At 37.0% G+C, this 13,447-nt stretch overlaps 1 protein-coding gene across 3 annotated transcripts in view; it reads left to right on the plus strand.

Annotated features, from left to right (window-relative positions):
* TTC17 (tetratricopeptide repeat domain 17) overlaps positions 1-13,447 on the plus strand; it is a 118,042-nt gene that overhangs the window by 47,910 nt on the left and 56,685 nt on the right. For all 3 annotated transcript variants that reach the window (XM_045557848.1, XM_045557849.1, XM_045557850.1), the window contains exon 16: positions 203-389. In XM_045557848.1, coding sequence (XP_045413804.1) covers positions 203-389 — 187 coding nt within the window. The remainder of the gene's footprint in view (positions 1-202; positions 390-13,447) is intronic.

A 13,447-nucleotide genomic window follows, 5' to 3' on the forward strand; every position in this document is an offset into this window, starting at 1 on the left:
GTTGTGCACTCCCAATGAGAGTCCAATGCCTGATGATCTGAAGCTGAGGTGGTGACCCTTCCCCACCCGTGGAAAAACTGCCTTCCACGAAACCGGTCCCTGGTGTCAAAAAGGTTGGGGACTGCTGCTATAAAGGTTTTATAACTCTCAGAAAATATTAATTCATTAACATTTTGCTGATTTCTTTTTTTTTTCTTTTCAGCCTCTGACCTTTTTGAGCCTTGGAAATGCTTACCTTGCTCTGAAGAATATCAGTGGGGCACTTGAAGCCTTTAGACAGGCTTTGAAATTAACTACCAAATGCCCAGAGTGTGAAAACAGCCTGAAGTTAATCCGCTGTATGCAGTTTTATCCTTTTCTGTACAACATCACCTCTTCTGTTTGCAGTGGTAAGCAACTGTTACATGCTGGCAAAATAATGAGCTCAGCCAGAGTTCCTGTTCTGATCAACAGAACACAGAAAATGATTTTCTTAATTTTACCCAAGGATTTTAGGTAGTATAATTCCAGATATATAGGAAATAAGTTAATTCATTACATCTTCCTGCAGATGTCTTAGAGTATTAAGGGTTAATTCTTGCCCAGAACCATGGCTAAGAAAGGCTGATTAAAATATTAATATGTGGTATATTCAACTGGGATTGATAGGATGTGAGATTTTTTTTTCTTCCTTCCAAAATCTCTAGTATTTTATAATGACCAATATTCATGGCAAAGGATATTTTTTTCTGTCTGTGAAGTCAAAGGGTGTAATGCGAGTTGAAGCAGTTCTACGCACTCAGTCACTAAAATACAGCCCCTTGCCTTTCAGTAGAGGTGATTCAGACTTTTACTGCATTTAAAATAGTCATCTGACTTTAAGTGGTATCTCTTTCCCTTCTTCCACTCTTCCCCACAGCCATGGGTGCATGTGCATGTGCAGAAGTGTATTCACCTGAGTAAGCTACTGTCTAAAACTCCTGCAAATTCATCAGTTAGAACTCTCTTTCTATGAATCTCATGATCCTTGGCTATTTACTTATTTAGCCTTCACTATAAGAAAAGAAAATCATGAGCTTAACTCCCTGCCTTGAATTATGATAGGTGCAGTTGACATAATGTGTGGATTCTCAGTGCCTAACCACTGTAGAGCACACAGTGTATGCTTTCTTAATATTCAAAGTAGGTTGTAATATTTAAGCAGAGGGCTGTCAGTCCAGCTCCTGTACTTTAGATAATAAAAACAATAAATATCTGACCTGCACTTATTTATGTGACTTGTCTAAAAGACATTAATAATTACTAGTGGATTTGGGACCAGAAATTTGTTTTCCTGATTCTCTATACCAGACTACCTTAGGATTTTAATGGAATGACAGACAGTTAAGTCATGCTTTCATCTTTAAATATCAGAGCTCAATTGTTTACTGAAGAAACCAAGAATATCTCAGCAGTATCTCAGTTGTGGATCAATGTTGAACATAATCTGATAAGAGTTCTTATATGAATCATCTCCCGCACCTTTCTTAGAATTTCCTATTATTAGTAAGACGTGTGTATATGTGTAAAACCCTTTTCTAAAGTAACCCTTTTCTAAAAAGTCTTTTCTTTAGCATTAGTTTCACATGTTTTTGTTTAATATTTTAGTTTCTTGAAATTTATTCTTAGTATGTGATACATGTCAAAACAGGGAATTCAGTTGTCTTGACCTTTTTCCCCAGAGCATAACTTCAAATAGTCCAGGAAACTAATAATTTAGAGCAGATCTTGCTCAGAGTTGTATCTGATAGTCCAGATTATCCCAAAAATATTACTGGATCCAATATAATAACAATAAAAGAAAATAATCTGACAAATTCTTTCCAAAAGGAGCTCATCAATAAAAAAATAGGCCAGGCATGGTGGTTTACGCCTGTAATCCCAGCACTGTGGGAGGCCAAGGTGGGCGGATCATTAGAGACTAGGAGTTTGAGACCAGCCTGTGTAGCATAGTTACTCCTAGGTAACTCCATCTCAACAAAAAATTCTTAAAATTTTTTTAGGTGAGTGTGGTGGCAGGTACCTCTAGTCCCAGCTACTTGCAAGGCTTAGATGGAAGTATCACTTGAGCCCAGGCATTTGAGGTTGCAGTGAGCTATGATCACACTGTTGTACTCCAGCCTGGAGTAGAGCCCAGCACCCCATCTCTAAAATAAATAAATAGGTAAACAACATTTAGCCCCTTTTACATTGTAATTAGCTAGTTTACTAATTAAGTTAACAGGTCCTTGCTCAAACTTAGTAAAGTCACTGAAAGAAGTTTTTACTAGTGGATTTTCTAAGCAATTATTACTCCAAAATATTTTTGAAATATTTTGATCCTTCAACTATACTACTTTGCAAATAAAAAAGTTACATCTAGCGAAGATATTTTCTGCTACTGAAGTAATTTAGACTGTCCCATTATTATGTCTCTGATATGTATGATTTCACTTTATTTTGAATAGTCTTTATTCAGTATAATTTTTCTTATATATTAGTAAACATAAAACCAATGGTAGGTTGTATTTATTAGACTTCATATATGTGAAATGCTTACAGGTTTGCCACAAACAACAGCATTGTGTTTACCAAATATACTTAAGCATTAAACCCAGGATTTCTGAGCCGTGGTCTTTTCTTAATTCACTAAGATACATGCCCACTTAAAAATATTGACCCAGATCCTGAACTCAGAGTTTAATGTCCAGGTATTTTTAGAATTTTATACAAGTTTCTCTACAGTATGTATTTCATAGTTTTTTCCTCTAGGGAAAAATAGAAGAATTTTCCAATTTTGTATATGAACTTTAATATCTGTTCCAATGTACAGCTGGATTATTTTGTATTCTCATCACAATGTCTCTGTATTTATAGCATCAATTTACTTAAATCATATCTCCTTTTATGCTTTATTTCATTGCCTGTGGTTTTAGTCTGCATCCTTCAACCTAAATTTCTGTAGATTTATAATTTACAACTTAAAGCAATTTTACAGAGTTCAGATTTTGAAGAAAAAGAAATCCTGCATTTTGCTGCCCTCTGGTGGACCATCCAGCATATACTACCTGCAGTTAAGGACCTTTGCTTTATCACATTCTTTATAAGAATTAGTGAAGATACCTGCTTCCTTTTTTTTTTCTTAAAGATATTCTTATAGACTCAGTTTTTACAGCATTGTTTTTAAGAGACAAAGTCTCACTATGTTGCGAGAGTGCGGTTGCTATTCCTCGCACACTACAGCCTCCAACTCCTGGGCTCAAAGGCCTCAGCCTTCCAAGTAGATGAGACTAAAAGTGCACACCACTGGGCCTGGCTCTTACAGTGTTGTTAATATGCTGTTAGGTCACCTCCATTTATTTCTGTAAAAAGAAGTAAAACTTTTGGGGGTGGGGAACCTGTGGCCTTCTGATTTCAAAATTGTTCTTTTTTAAGCACCAAAGGAGGCAAGAAAAGCTTCATCTTCCTCTGCTGCACCCCTTTTAATAAAAGGATTTGTTCTGTAAAATTTGAATTTAGTCAAGAGGCCGTACTAAGGACCTAGAAGGCCACAGGTTCCCCACCCCCACAGAGGGTTTTTTTTTTTAATTAATTAATTATTTTTTTATAGAGATGGAGTCTTGCTATGTTACCCAGGCTGGTCTCAAATTCCTGGCCTTGAGCGATCCTCCTGCGTCAGCCTCCCAAAGTGCTGGAATTACAGGCCTGAGTCACCACACCTGGCCTAGATTCTTATATTCTTTACTTAAAAGGGCTGTAATTATTTGCTTAACAAATAATTCCTTGATGTGTATCTATGTGATAGAGAAGAGAATAGGAAAATATTTTATAAATTTATGAATCTCGAAGCAAAGGTTATGATTTATTCAAATCACAGTCAGTCATTCAGTGGTAGAGCTAAAACTTAAATCTGAGTCCTCTGCCTTTCAGGGCCAGTGTGTTCCCATGGATAATTCTGTCAATTCAGGTCATAAACTGTCCCCCTGCCATGACTGAAAGAATTCATGTTTGTAGGCTCTTGGGACATTGTATGGAATTGGTATATAATCAGCACTGTTTTTTTTGTTTTGTTTTTGTTTTTGTTTTGAGACAGAGTCTCACTCTCTTGCGCGGGCTAGAGTGCCATGGCATCAGCCTCGCTCACAGCAACCTCAAACTCCTGGGCTCAAGCGATCCTCCTGCCTTAGCCTCCCGGGTAGCTGGGACTACAAGCACGCGCCACCATGCCCAGCTAATTTTTTCTATTTTTAGTTGTTTGGGTAATTTCTTTCTATTTTTTTTTTTTTTTTTTTAGTAGAGACGGGGTCTCGCTCTTGCTCAGGCCGGTATCGAACTCCTGAGCTCAAGCAATCCTCCCGCCTCGGCCTCCCAGAGTGCTAGGATTACAGGCGTGAGCCACTGTGCCTGGCCTAATCAGCACTTTTTATGTCATCCCTCAAAAGAGATACATCTCTACATAAAACGCAAATCTAAACTAGATTATGGGGGGCAGCCATAATGAACCCTTAAGAACACACCTAAAATGGTCTCTTCAATTTAACATATCTCCTTGATCTTTTCTGAGTCTTTCATTGCTAAATTGCCACATAGCCTTAAATTTTACACAGATCTGGGGGCCATTCTGGTAGTATTAGATCAGTAGGCAATGTTTTTCTTTTAGAATTTCCAGCATGTAGCTTTCATGAACAAAATGGTTATCTTTGGCTTTTATAAGCACTTAGGATAGTATGTATCAGATTTTGATGACTAGTGGTTTTACACATCAGCCTCTGAAAGACATTGAATATATATAAATATTGCTTGGTTTTTAATGTGAATTTTTTGTCCTATGTACCAAAAACTTTTTTTTCTTTTGATAAATGAGCTTATTGGCCCTTGCCTAACTTCTTTTCACAACTATCTATCCAGTTATTATAGATTATTAACCTGGCCAAAAAATACCTAAGAAAAATGAAATTTAATAGTAGGTATAATCTTCTAAAGCAACAGAATATTTACTTTATTATATTCACCCAAGGAACCTGGGTGTGGTTTATTCACTCATTCATTTGTTCAACTAATACTTATCTATATATGTCAGGCACTATTCTAGGAACTGGAAACCAAACAAAAAAAAAATCTACCTCTTATGAAACTACATTCTATTAGAGGAAAGGAGTGAGCAGATGATAAACATAATAAATTATTTAGTATGCTAGAAGATTAAGTGTTGTGGGGAAAAATAGCACAGGGGGGGTTGGTGTCATCAAGGGAGTCCCCATTGTGAAAGTGACATTTGAGTAAAGACTTGAAGGTTAAGGGTTCCAAGCCATGCAGACATACAGCGTGAGAGCATTTCAGGCACAGTGAGTATCATGGCAAAGGCTCATACAAGGAACAGCAAGAAGGCTTGCATGGCTGCATTGCAGATGTAGGAGATGAAACAGATGAATGGGGGATGAGGGAAGTATAGAGCCACATCTTTACTACCTTGCAGATCATCCTAATAATTTGAGCTTTTATTTAAGAGAAAGATGTATGATTTGAAGGTTTTTAACACAAGAGTAAAATGTGCTGATATACATTTTAACAGGATTCCTCTGGTGGCTTTGCTTTGTTGAGAATAGACTATAGTGGGGTAAGGGCAGAAGCAAGACCAGTGAGGATGCTATTGCAGAAATATCAGGGAGAGATGATACTGGCCTGGACCAGTTGAGTGAAAGGAGGGAAAGTGAGAAGTGATGATATTTGGGTTATATTTTAAAGATAGAACCAACAAGACACTACTAGAAAGATATGTGGGAAATGAAAGAGGTCAGGGGGACTCCTAAGTTTGGGACTTGAGCAACCGGGTAAATAGTGGTGCTATTTAATGAGATAGTCAAATCTGAGAAAGGAGCAGGTTTTGGGAGAAAAACAAGTTTGATTTTAGACATGTAAAGTTTGAGTTGTCTATTAGTGTTCAAGTGGAGATGTTAAGTAGATAGTTGGATATATGAGTGTTATGATGGCCAGGGAAGGCTCAGGCTAGAGATAGTAACTTGTGAGTCATGGGCATATGAATGGTTTTAAATAATAAGCTTGGCTGAAATTACCTCACTAATTAGTGTAAAAAGGAAAATGGGTCAACAGTTAATTACTAGGGCATTCTAGCCAACATTTAGAGGTGAGGAAGATAACAGTAAAGTGAAGAAAGTGTTTTAAGGAGTGATCAAACTTATCATTATTGTTGCACCAGGTGAATATATCCTGAGAGATTGAGTTTGATGGGGGCAGAGAATGAACTGCTGGATTTAGTAACATGGAGGTTGTTGGTAATCTTGTAAAAGCTTATGTGAAAAGGGTTTTGATGGAGATGAGGAACTGGAGATGTCAGTTTTAAGGAACTTTTAAGGAGTTTTGCCATAGTGAGGAGTAAGAAAATGGGATGTAGTTGGAAGGGTCTGTGGGATTGAAGAGATTTGTTTTTGTTCTAAAAATAGAAAATATTGTAGCATGTTTGCATAGGAATGATCCAATAAGGAGGAAATAATTGAAGATACAGGAAAGAGCTAGTTATAGAAGCAGTGTTCTTGAGTAGACAGGAGGGGATGAGATCTAAGGCACAAATGTAGGGGTTGTCCTTAGATAGGAGCAGGGACAAATATATAGGTAAAATTGTAGGTATGTTCAAAGATTTGATGGTAGGACTTTTAATTCCTTCTTAGCAAAATAAGAGGCGAATTTTCCGATGAGAATGAAGAGGTGCAGAGAGTATTGGAGATTTGATAAGAGAAGAAAGGCTGAAAACAATTGTCTCAGAATGGCAATTAACTAGAGAAGTTTCTCACTTTGGTAACTGGTTACATGTCTTATGTCGTTAATCAAGAAAAGGAATATGGAGGATAAATCATCTATGCATTAATGTTATGCTGGGAATAATGAATTCAGTGATAGACATGTGCATTTGGAGATAACTCTGGTTCCTTCAGTAAGAATGTGCATTATATGAAGAAAATGCCGAGAATGGAATCTTAGACAATACTTAAATTTAAGGAAGGGAGCCAGTGAAATTGTGAGTAAAGAGAGGTATTGGGAGAGCCAAGGGGGAGCTGGGTCCTGAAGGTTATAAGAATGGAGGGGGGTTTGAGAAGGAAGAAGAGATCAATAGTAGTATGTCTTGTATTGGTGGCCAAAGTGTGGCACAGATATCACTGGAGGTATGCAAACTTTTAGGTGGTACTTTAATATATATGGTTTATTTTAATGGGCATTTGAAAATATATGTAAGTGACTAGTAAAACCTGTGATTTATGAAAAGTGGTACTGATTTTCCCATTTAACATTAGCATAAGAAAAAACTCAATTCATTTAAAGAAAAACATGTAAATAATGATACTGGTACCTATGTAAAAATCATGATAGTAATTATCATCTGGGTAGTAATGAATAAAGTACGGGAAGCTCTGGGTTTAACAGTTTAGAAAGTCATTGGTGACTTTATTTTATCAAAAGCATTTTCTGTAAAATGGGGAGATAGCTACACTAAAACAATATGAAATTTTAGGATGAAATTTTAAGATAATGGAAGTATTAAAGTGAGTTCTCTATATATAAATGGATTACTTTTAGAGCTGTTAGCATAGTTCCTAAAATATAACTCATATTTCATCCTGTCACTGAGTGACTAAAATAACTTTAAAGCAAATAAGAAACAATACCAAGAATCATTCTTTAGAAAACATGTAATAGTAATAGGACATAAATAAGGAAAACTTTTTAAAAAAATTTACTTGTTAGAAACATGAAAAAGTAATTGTGTGTTTGAAATAAAATAGAAAATTTTGATGCGTAATTGAAGAGATAGGGCTTTTATCAAGAGGGTGTGCTAAGCCCCATCATATACTATATACAAAGCAAGTAATGATTTCATCCTTTTTCACTAGGACTGTTGGAGCTGAGTCACTGTAGATTTGGCTCTGGGCTCTGATGCTTCAAGAGGAGTGAGACCAAGGGCGGTAACTAAGCTGTCACTTCAGACATTTCAGTAGCACTTTTTTTTTTTTTTTTTTTCTTGTGACAGAGCTTCACTCCGTTGTCTTGGCTAGAGTACAGTGGCATCATTATAGCTCACTGCAGCCTCAAATTCCTGGGCTCAAGAGAGCCTCCTACCTCAGCCTCCACGAGTAGCTGGGAATAGGCACATGCCACCATGCCTGGCTAATTTTTCTATTTTTTGTAGAGATGAGGTCTTGTTCTTGCTCAGGTTGGTCTCAAACTCCTGAGCTCAAGCAATCCTCCCACCTCAGCCTCCCAGAGTGCTAGGATTACAGGCATGAGTCACCATGCCCAGCACACTAGCACTTCTTGAAGGTAGCCAGGATGAGCTAGCACTGCAGCTTGTCATGCAGTTATGGAATACTCATGTTCATTAACTTAAAAATAAGTTTTATAATGTCTCTGAATTACAGAGCTTAACATGCAAATGGTCTGTGCCAATGTTAGGGTTACTGTATTGAGTCTTCAAAAGGAGGTCAGTTATATTTTTGAAATACTAAATTAAATTAGATCACAGTTCTGCTTTCTTTCTGCTCGTATGTAGTGTGGAGACACCCACTGGAAGGCATTGTTAATCATATTTTGTGATAACTTATCTATTTATAGGGTTGGAAAGTTATATTTAGACATTGTTCTTTGTATATATTCTGCATCAAAAGCTTACTGTGATTTCCTGAATTCACATCACAAAGGACAGAGTAATCATACATGCCATCAAAAAAATATGTAGGATGAGCAAGATGGGGGTCTGTTTTATCTAGTTCCCATTAGTCATTGAACAGGATATTTTTAATATAGTTTGTTGCTGCAGTTGTATTTTAATCCCCTGATAGGAACTAAAGGGGACTGACTTCTAGTTATGTATATTTGTATGTAGTAAGTTAGGCAAGTTCATTGGATGTTGTCTTTCTTTTTAAATCTTCAGTATACATTCATCATTCTAGATGTTTAGGACACATTTCAGTTTATATAATGTTAAGCTTTGCCATCGCATACAGCGAGCATCTACATGACTCTTCCCCATTCAAAAAGATTATTCTAGCCAGGCGCAGTGGTGCGTGCCTGTAGTCCCAGCTACTTGGGAGGCTAAAACAGGAAGATTGCTTGAGCCCAGGAGTTCAAGGCTGTATTGTACTGTGATTGTGCCTGTGAATACCCACTGCATTCCAACCTGGGTAACATAGTGAGACCCTGTCTCTTAAAAAAGAAAAAAAGTATTCTAATTGGCAGAATACACACATACACCACAATCCGTTCTACGCTGGTAGAGTGGGTTCTTTAAAAAAGAATTTTTAAGTGATTTGTGCCTCAGAGAATTCTTTATGTGTGCTATGAGAAGCTGAAATGAATTCCTAGTTTGGGAATATTTTTTTAAACCCTTTACAAATTTAATCATTGGATGATCTCTACTCAGTACCATTGCCTGGTGAAGATAAAGCAGTGAGCCTGATAATCACTAGAAAAGAGCATTAGTGAGATTTTAAAATGCGTATCACTAAGGATACCTGCCATATATATGTGTACATGTGTATGCTGCTTTGGGTTTTTCTCTCCCCTTTTTCTTTCATTGTTGGTAGTTATTACTAGTGGTTGAATTTATTTCATACTAAGCTACTGTGCTCTTTGATAGGAAAATCTGAGTAATCTGTTACTTTTCCTTAAGCACCAAAGTTTATTTAATTATCATCTCAAAGATGCAGGAGAAACTTCAATCACATTTCACAACTGTTGAAAAGACCACAGCTTTGGATTTGTCTTCTCATTTATTTGCCTTTTATAAGAACAAACCTAAATTTGTCTTTCAAAATTTGCCATCCTCAAAGCAGTTTAAATCTCTTTAGCAGTCAGGCATTGCTTCATAACCTAGTCAGATCACAAATATCCAATGTGATGATTATAGAAAATAATAAGCATAATAATAAGCATAGTAAGTTTCAGGAAAAAGAGCTAGAGGTGAATGGCAGCTGATGGGGTACCTGGTGTGGAGCAAGTATTCCGATTCCTGCTACTCCCGTAATAATGTGGCCCACTTTCCCTTGATGATGTGAAATACAGCTAGAGAAAAACCTAATATAAACCAAAAAAGATGAGCAATTTACCACTTCTCTCACAGTACACTAGCCAAAAACCATAAAATGTTAAAAATTTGGAGAGAATGAGTAAGATCCTGGAAAACACATTATTACATGCAAAGCAGCCGCTCAGGTGAGTGCCTCCAGGTAACTTGCATTTGGTGACCATAAAGTAAGAGGAAACAGTATGATGCCAACATTTATTTTTCTATACTTTTTATTTGATTTTGTGCAATGGCTTAGATATAGGTAGATAGGCTCAGATCAAAGTACCTCTCTTAATCCCACACCCCTGAAGTAGAGTCTGGAATCAGGGAATTAGAGAACTTTGTTACTTAAATCCACAAGGCTCTGCTCAAAATGTTCTTTGGCAGAGGGACTTCAGTGGGGTTTTTAAACCTTGGTTTAGATACCATACTTACTAGCCATACCAGTGAAAAGGATATTTCCTAGTGTTTGCTCTTTGTCCTTCTATCTAGGACCTAAGATATATTGCTAGATTCAAGTTCTGGTCAATTATGGAATAACTAGGATCTTGGTTTCTCATTTGAAGATGCTGTTCTTAGAATTCATTTAATCTGAGGAGTTAAAAAAGCCTTTGTGATTTTATTAGCCATTTTCTTTACTACCTACATCCTGCTTTCTTGGTTCCACATGTTTGCACATGTTGTTTACTGCAGGTCTGCCCTGTAACCTCCCATCCTTCCATCCTCCACCAATCCCAAAGTACCAGTCTTACTCATCTTCCAAGGCCCACTTCTGCCATATGCCTTACCTGATCCCCTAATTATAAATAATGTTGTAACCGGCCGGGCGCAGTGGCTCACGCCTGTAATCCTAGCCCTCTGGGAGGCCGAGGCGGGTGGATCGTTCAAGGTCAGGAGTTCGAGACCAGCCTGAGCGAGACCCTGTCTCTACTAAAAATAGAAATAAATTATCTGGACAACTAAAAATATATATAGAAAAAATTAGCCAGGCATGGTGGCACATGCCTGTAGTCCCAGCTACTTGGGAGGCTGAGGCAGTAGGATCGCTTAAGCCCAGGAGTTTGAGGTTGCTGTGAGCTAGGCTGATGCCATGGCACTCACTCTAGCCCAGGCAACAAAGTGAGACTCTGTCTCAAAAAAAATAAATAAATAAAAATAATGTTGTAACCAATCATTTTAGCTGTGCCTGTCCTTTGGCTCTGTCATTTGCCATTATAGTTATCTGCGTACATCACACAACTCTCTTACAAGGCTCTCCTAGCTCCCTGACAGCAGGAACTAATCTCTTTTTCATTCTCATCCCCTGGCCTACCACGTACTCCACACCCTCCCCCCAATTTATATCACATACAATGTACTTCACTGGCAAAGTAGCTGATGATATTTCAAGTCTGAACTATTCAGAATACTTAAGTAATGAAGAGTAATTAACTTGTATCCACCCACTGTTTACCCAGAGTGCTTTATAGGAACCCCCCTCAAGACATATGTAGATATAGATCTTTCAAGGAGCTTCTACCATAAGAGAGAAAAGAGAAAACGAATAGTTTTGACTCACTTGCCCACTAGAAGCTAACACATCTAATAGGTAGCCTGTATTCTCCCACCTCCAGTCCCCACTGTTTTTAATGAAAGTTCCAAACAAATGTCCCTTTTGACCCTCACTGGAATCTGTGGGTAAATTGGTAAGTTTGAGGAAGTCTGTTGGGTTTGTTTCTCCAGTTTTCTTGCTTGAAGAAAATTTCCCTAGGCTAAAGTAAGCCAGAGATTTAAATTAAAAACATAATAATAATAGTAGTAAAAGGTATGGCAGTTAATTTTCTTTTACCATATAATATCTATATGGAAGACTCTCTAATGAATGTTTAAATTCCCTTGTTTTTAGAGGTAATCTGATCTTTCTCCTTTCTAAAGGAAATTAAGCTGCCAAGAGCTTGGATTCATCACTGAAGTAGTTTCTAACATAGCCTATATGTCATGACGTCTGTGTCTCAACTGGCACTGACTTTGCTTTCTGTGCTTTACTTATCTAAGAGAAGGCCACATGTCAAGACCAAGGGGCCAGATTTACAGCCACTTCTCTTTTTTCTGATCTCAAAGGAGGCATGGAGTATAGGTCTGCAGAAACCACTTCAGCTGAGAATTCTTGGGCAAAGCAAATTTCCTGACCATGTGTGAACAGAATGTTCCACAGGATAGAATTCAACTCCAGAATATGTAGTAAAAGGGAAACACACACACACAAATGTGCATGTGCATGTACATGCTTATTTGGGGTCACACAGTTTTCTTTCTTCTTTCTTCTTCTTTCTTTCTCTGTTCTGACTCATTCAGCTCACCAGGACCGAATGCCAGTATGAACCTGAGATTGCCGATTTAAAGTCTTTAATGTAGTCTGTTTTTCTATCTGGCATTGCACTTTTAAGATCAGTCAGTACATAAACATTACTTTAAAACCTGTAAAGAATTTCATTCAGCAGTAATTGCTGAATGAGAACAGGTCTAAAGAGCCATTATTTCTATTGAAATAATTTCCTTTGTCTTCCCCAAGTAGAGGACAGCACAGAGCAAAGGAGATGAGTTATCTTCATTTTTCTCTTACATGCAGTCATCAGCAACCTAGGTTTTACCCAAATTTAAGAAGTTGTGTATGCTTATGGTTTCAATAATGATGTTTCCCAAGAATCCTCTTACAGTAAGACAGTAGTTTATCTCTCTATTTCAAATAATCTAGACACAGAGAAATAAATTGATTTGCCCAGGTTTGTATGGTAAGGCTACAGCTAAGGCAGGATTTGAATTTACACTATGGAATGCTCCTCTTGGTGAAAAGTCTACTTGACTTTTACAGTCTCTGAAAGTGGAAATCATGAAGGTATCCATTCCTGGTAAGATTTCTTTCTTCCTCTAGTATACCTATTACTCTGTCTGGTACCAAAGTCCCACACAACACCCATAGTAAAAGTTTCCTGATAATATTTTAAAGTAATTCTGTATAACAATGGTGAGTAACTGAAAGATATATTTTTTTCACTTTATAATTTATGTTACTACGTTTTCTAAAACACAGATTATATTTTACTGAAAAAATAAGTATCATTAAGTAATGTTATGAGGTAGCTTAAATTATAATAAAATAAAACATTCACAGCGTGTTTCTAAGTTACCTGTTTCCAAAAAAAAAAAAATACTGATTTTGTAGCTATATAATTTTGAGTGTAGTTGGATAAAGATAAGAAGAAAAACAAATAAGGTAAAAAGGTCACTCATATCTTTTAAGAGGATGATGTTATCTGTATTGTCCACCTAGGTGCCTTATATTTAATTGAATGTACCAGAATGCTTCCTATAAGGTAACTTTTCTAAAAGGCAGAA

The sequence above is a fragment of the Lemur catta genome, chromosome 7, assembly GCF_020740605.2.
Source record: "Lemur catta isolate mLemCat1 chromosome 7, mLemCat1.pri, whole genome shotgun sequence".
In the NCBI taxonomy this organism is placed as follows: Eukaryota; Metazoa; Chordata; class Mammalia; order Primates; family Lemuridae; genus Lemur; species Lemur catta.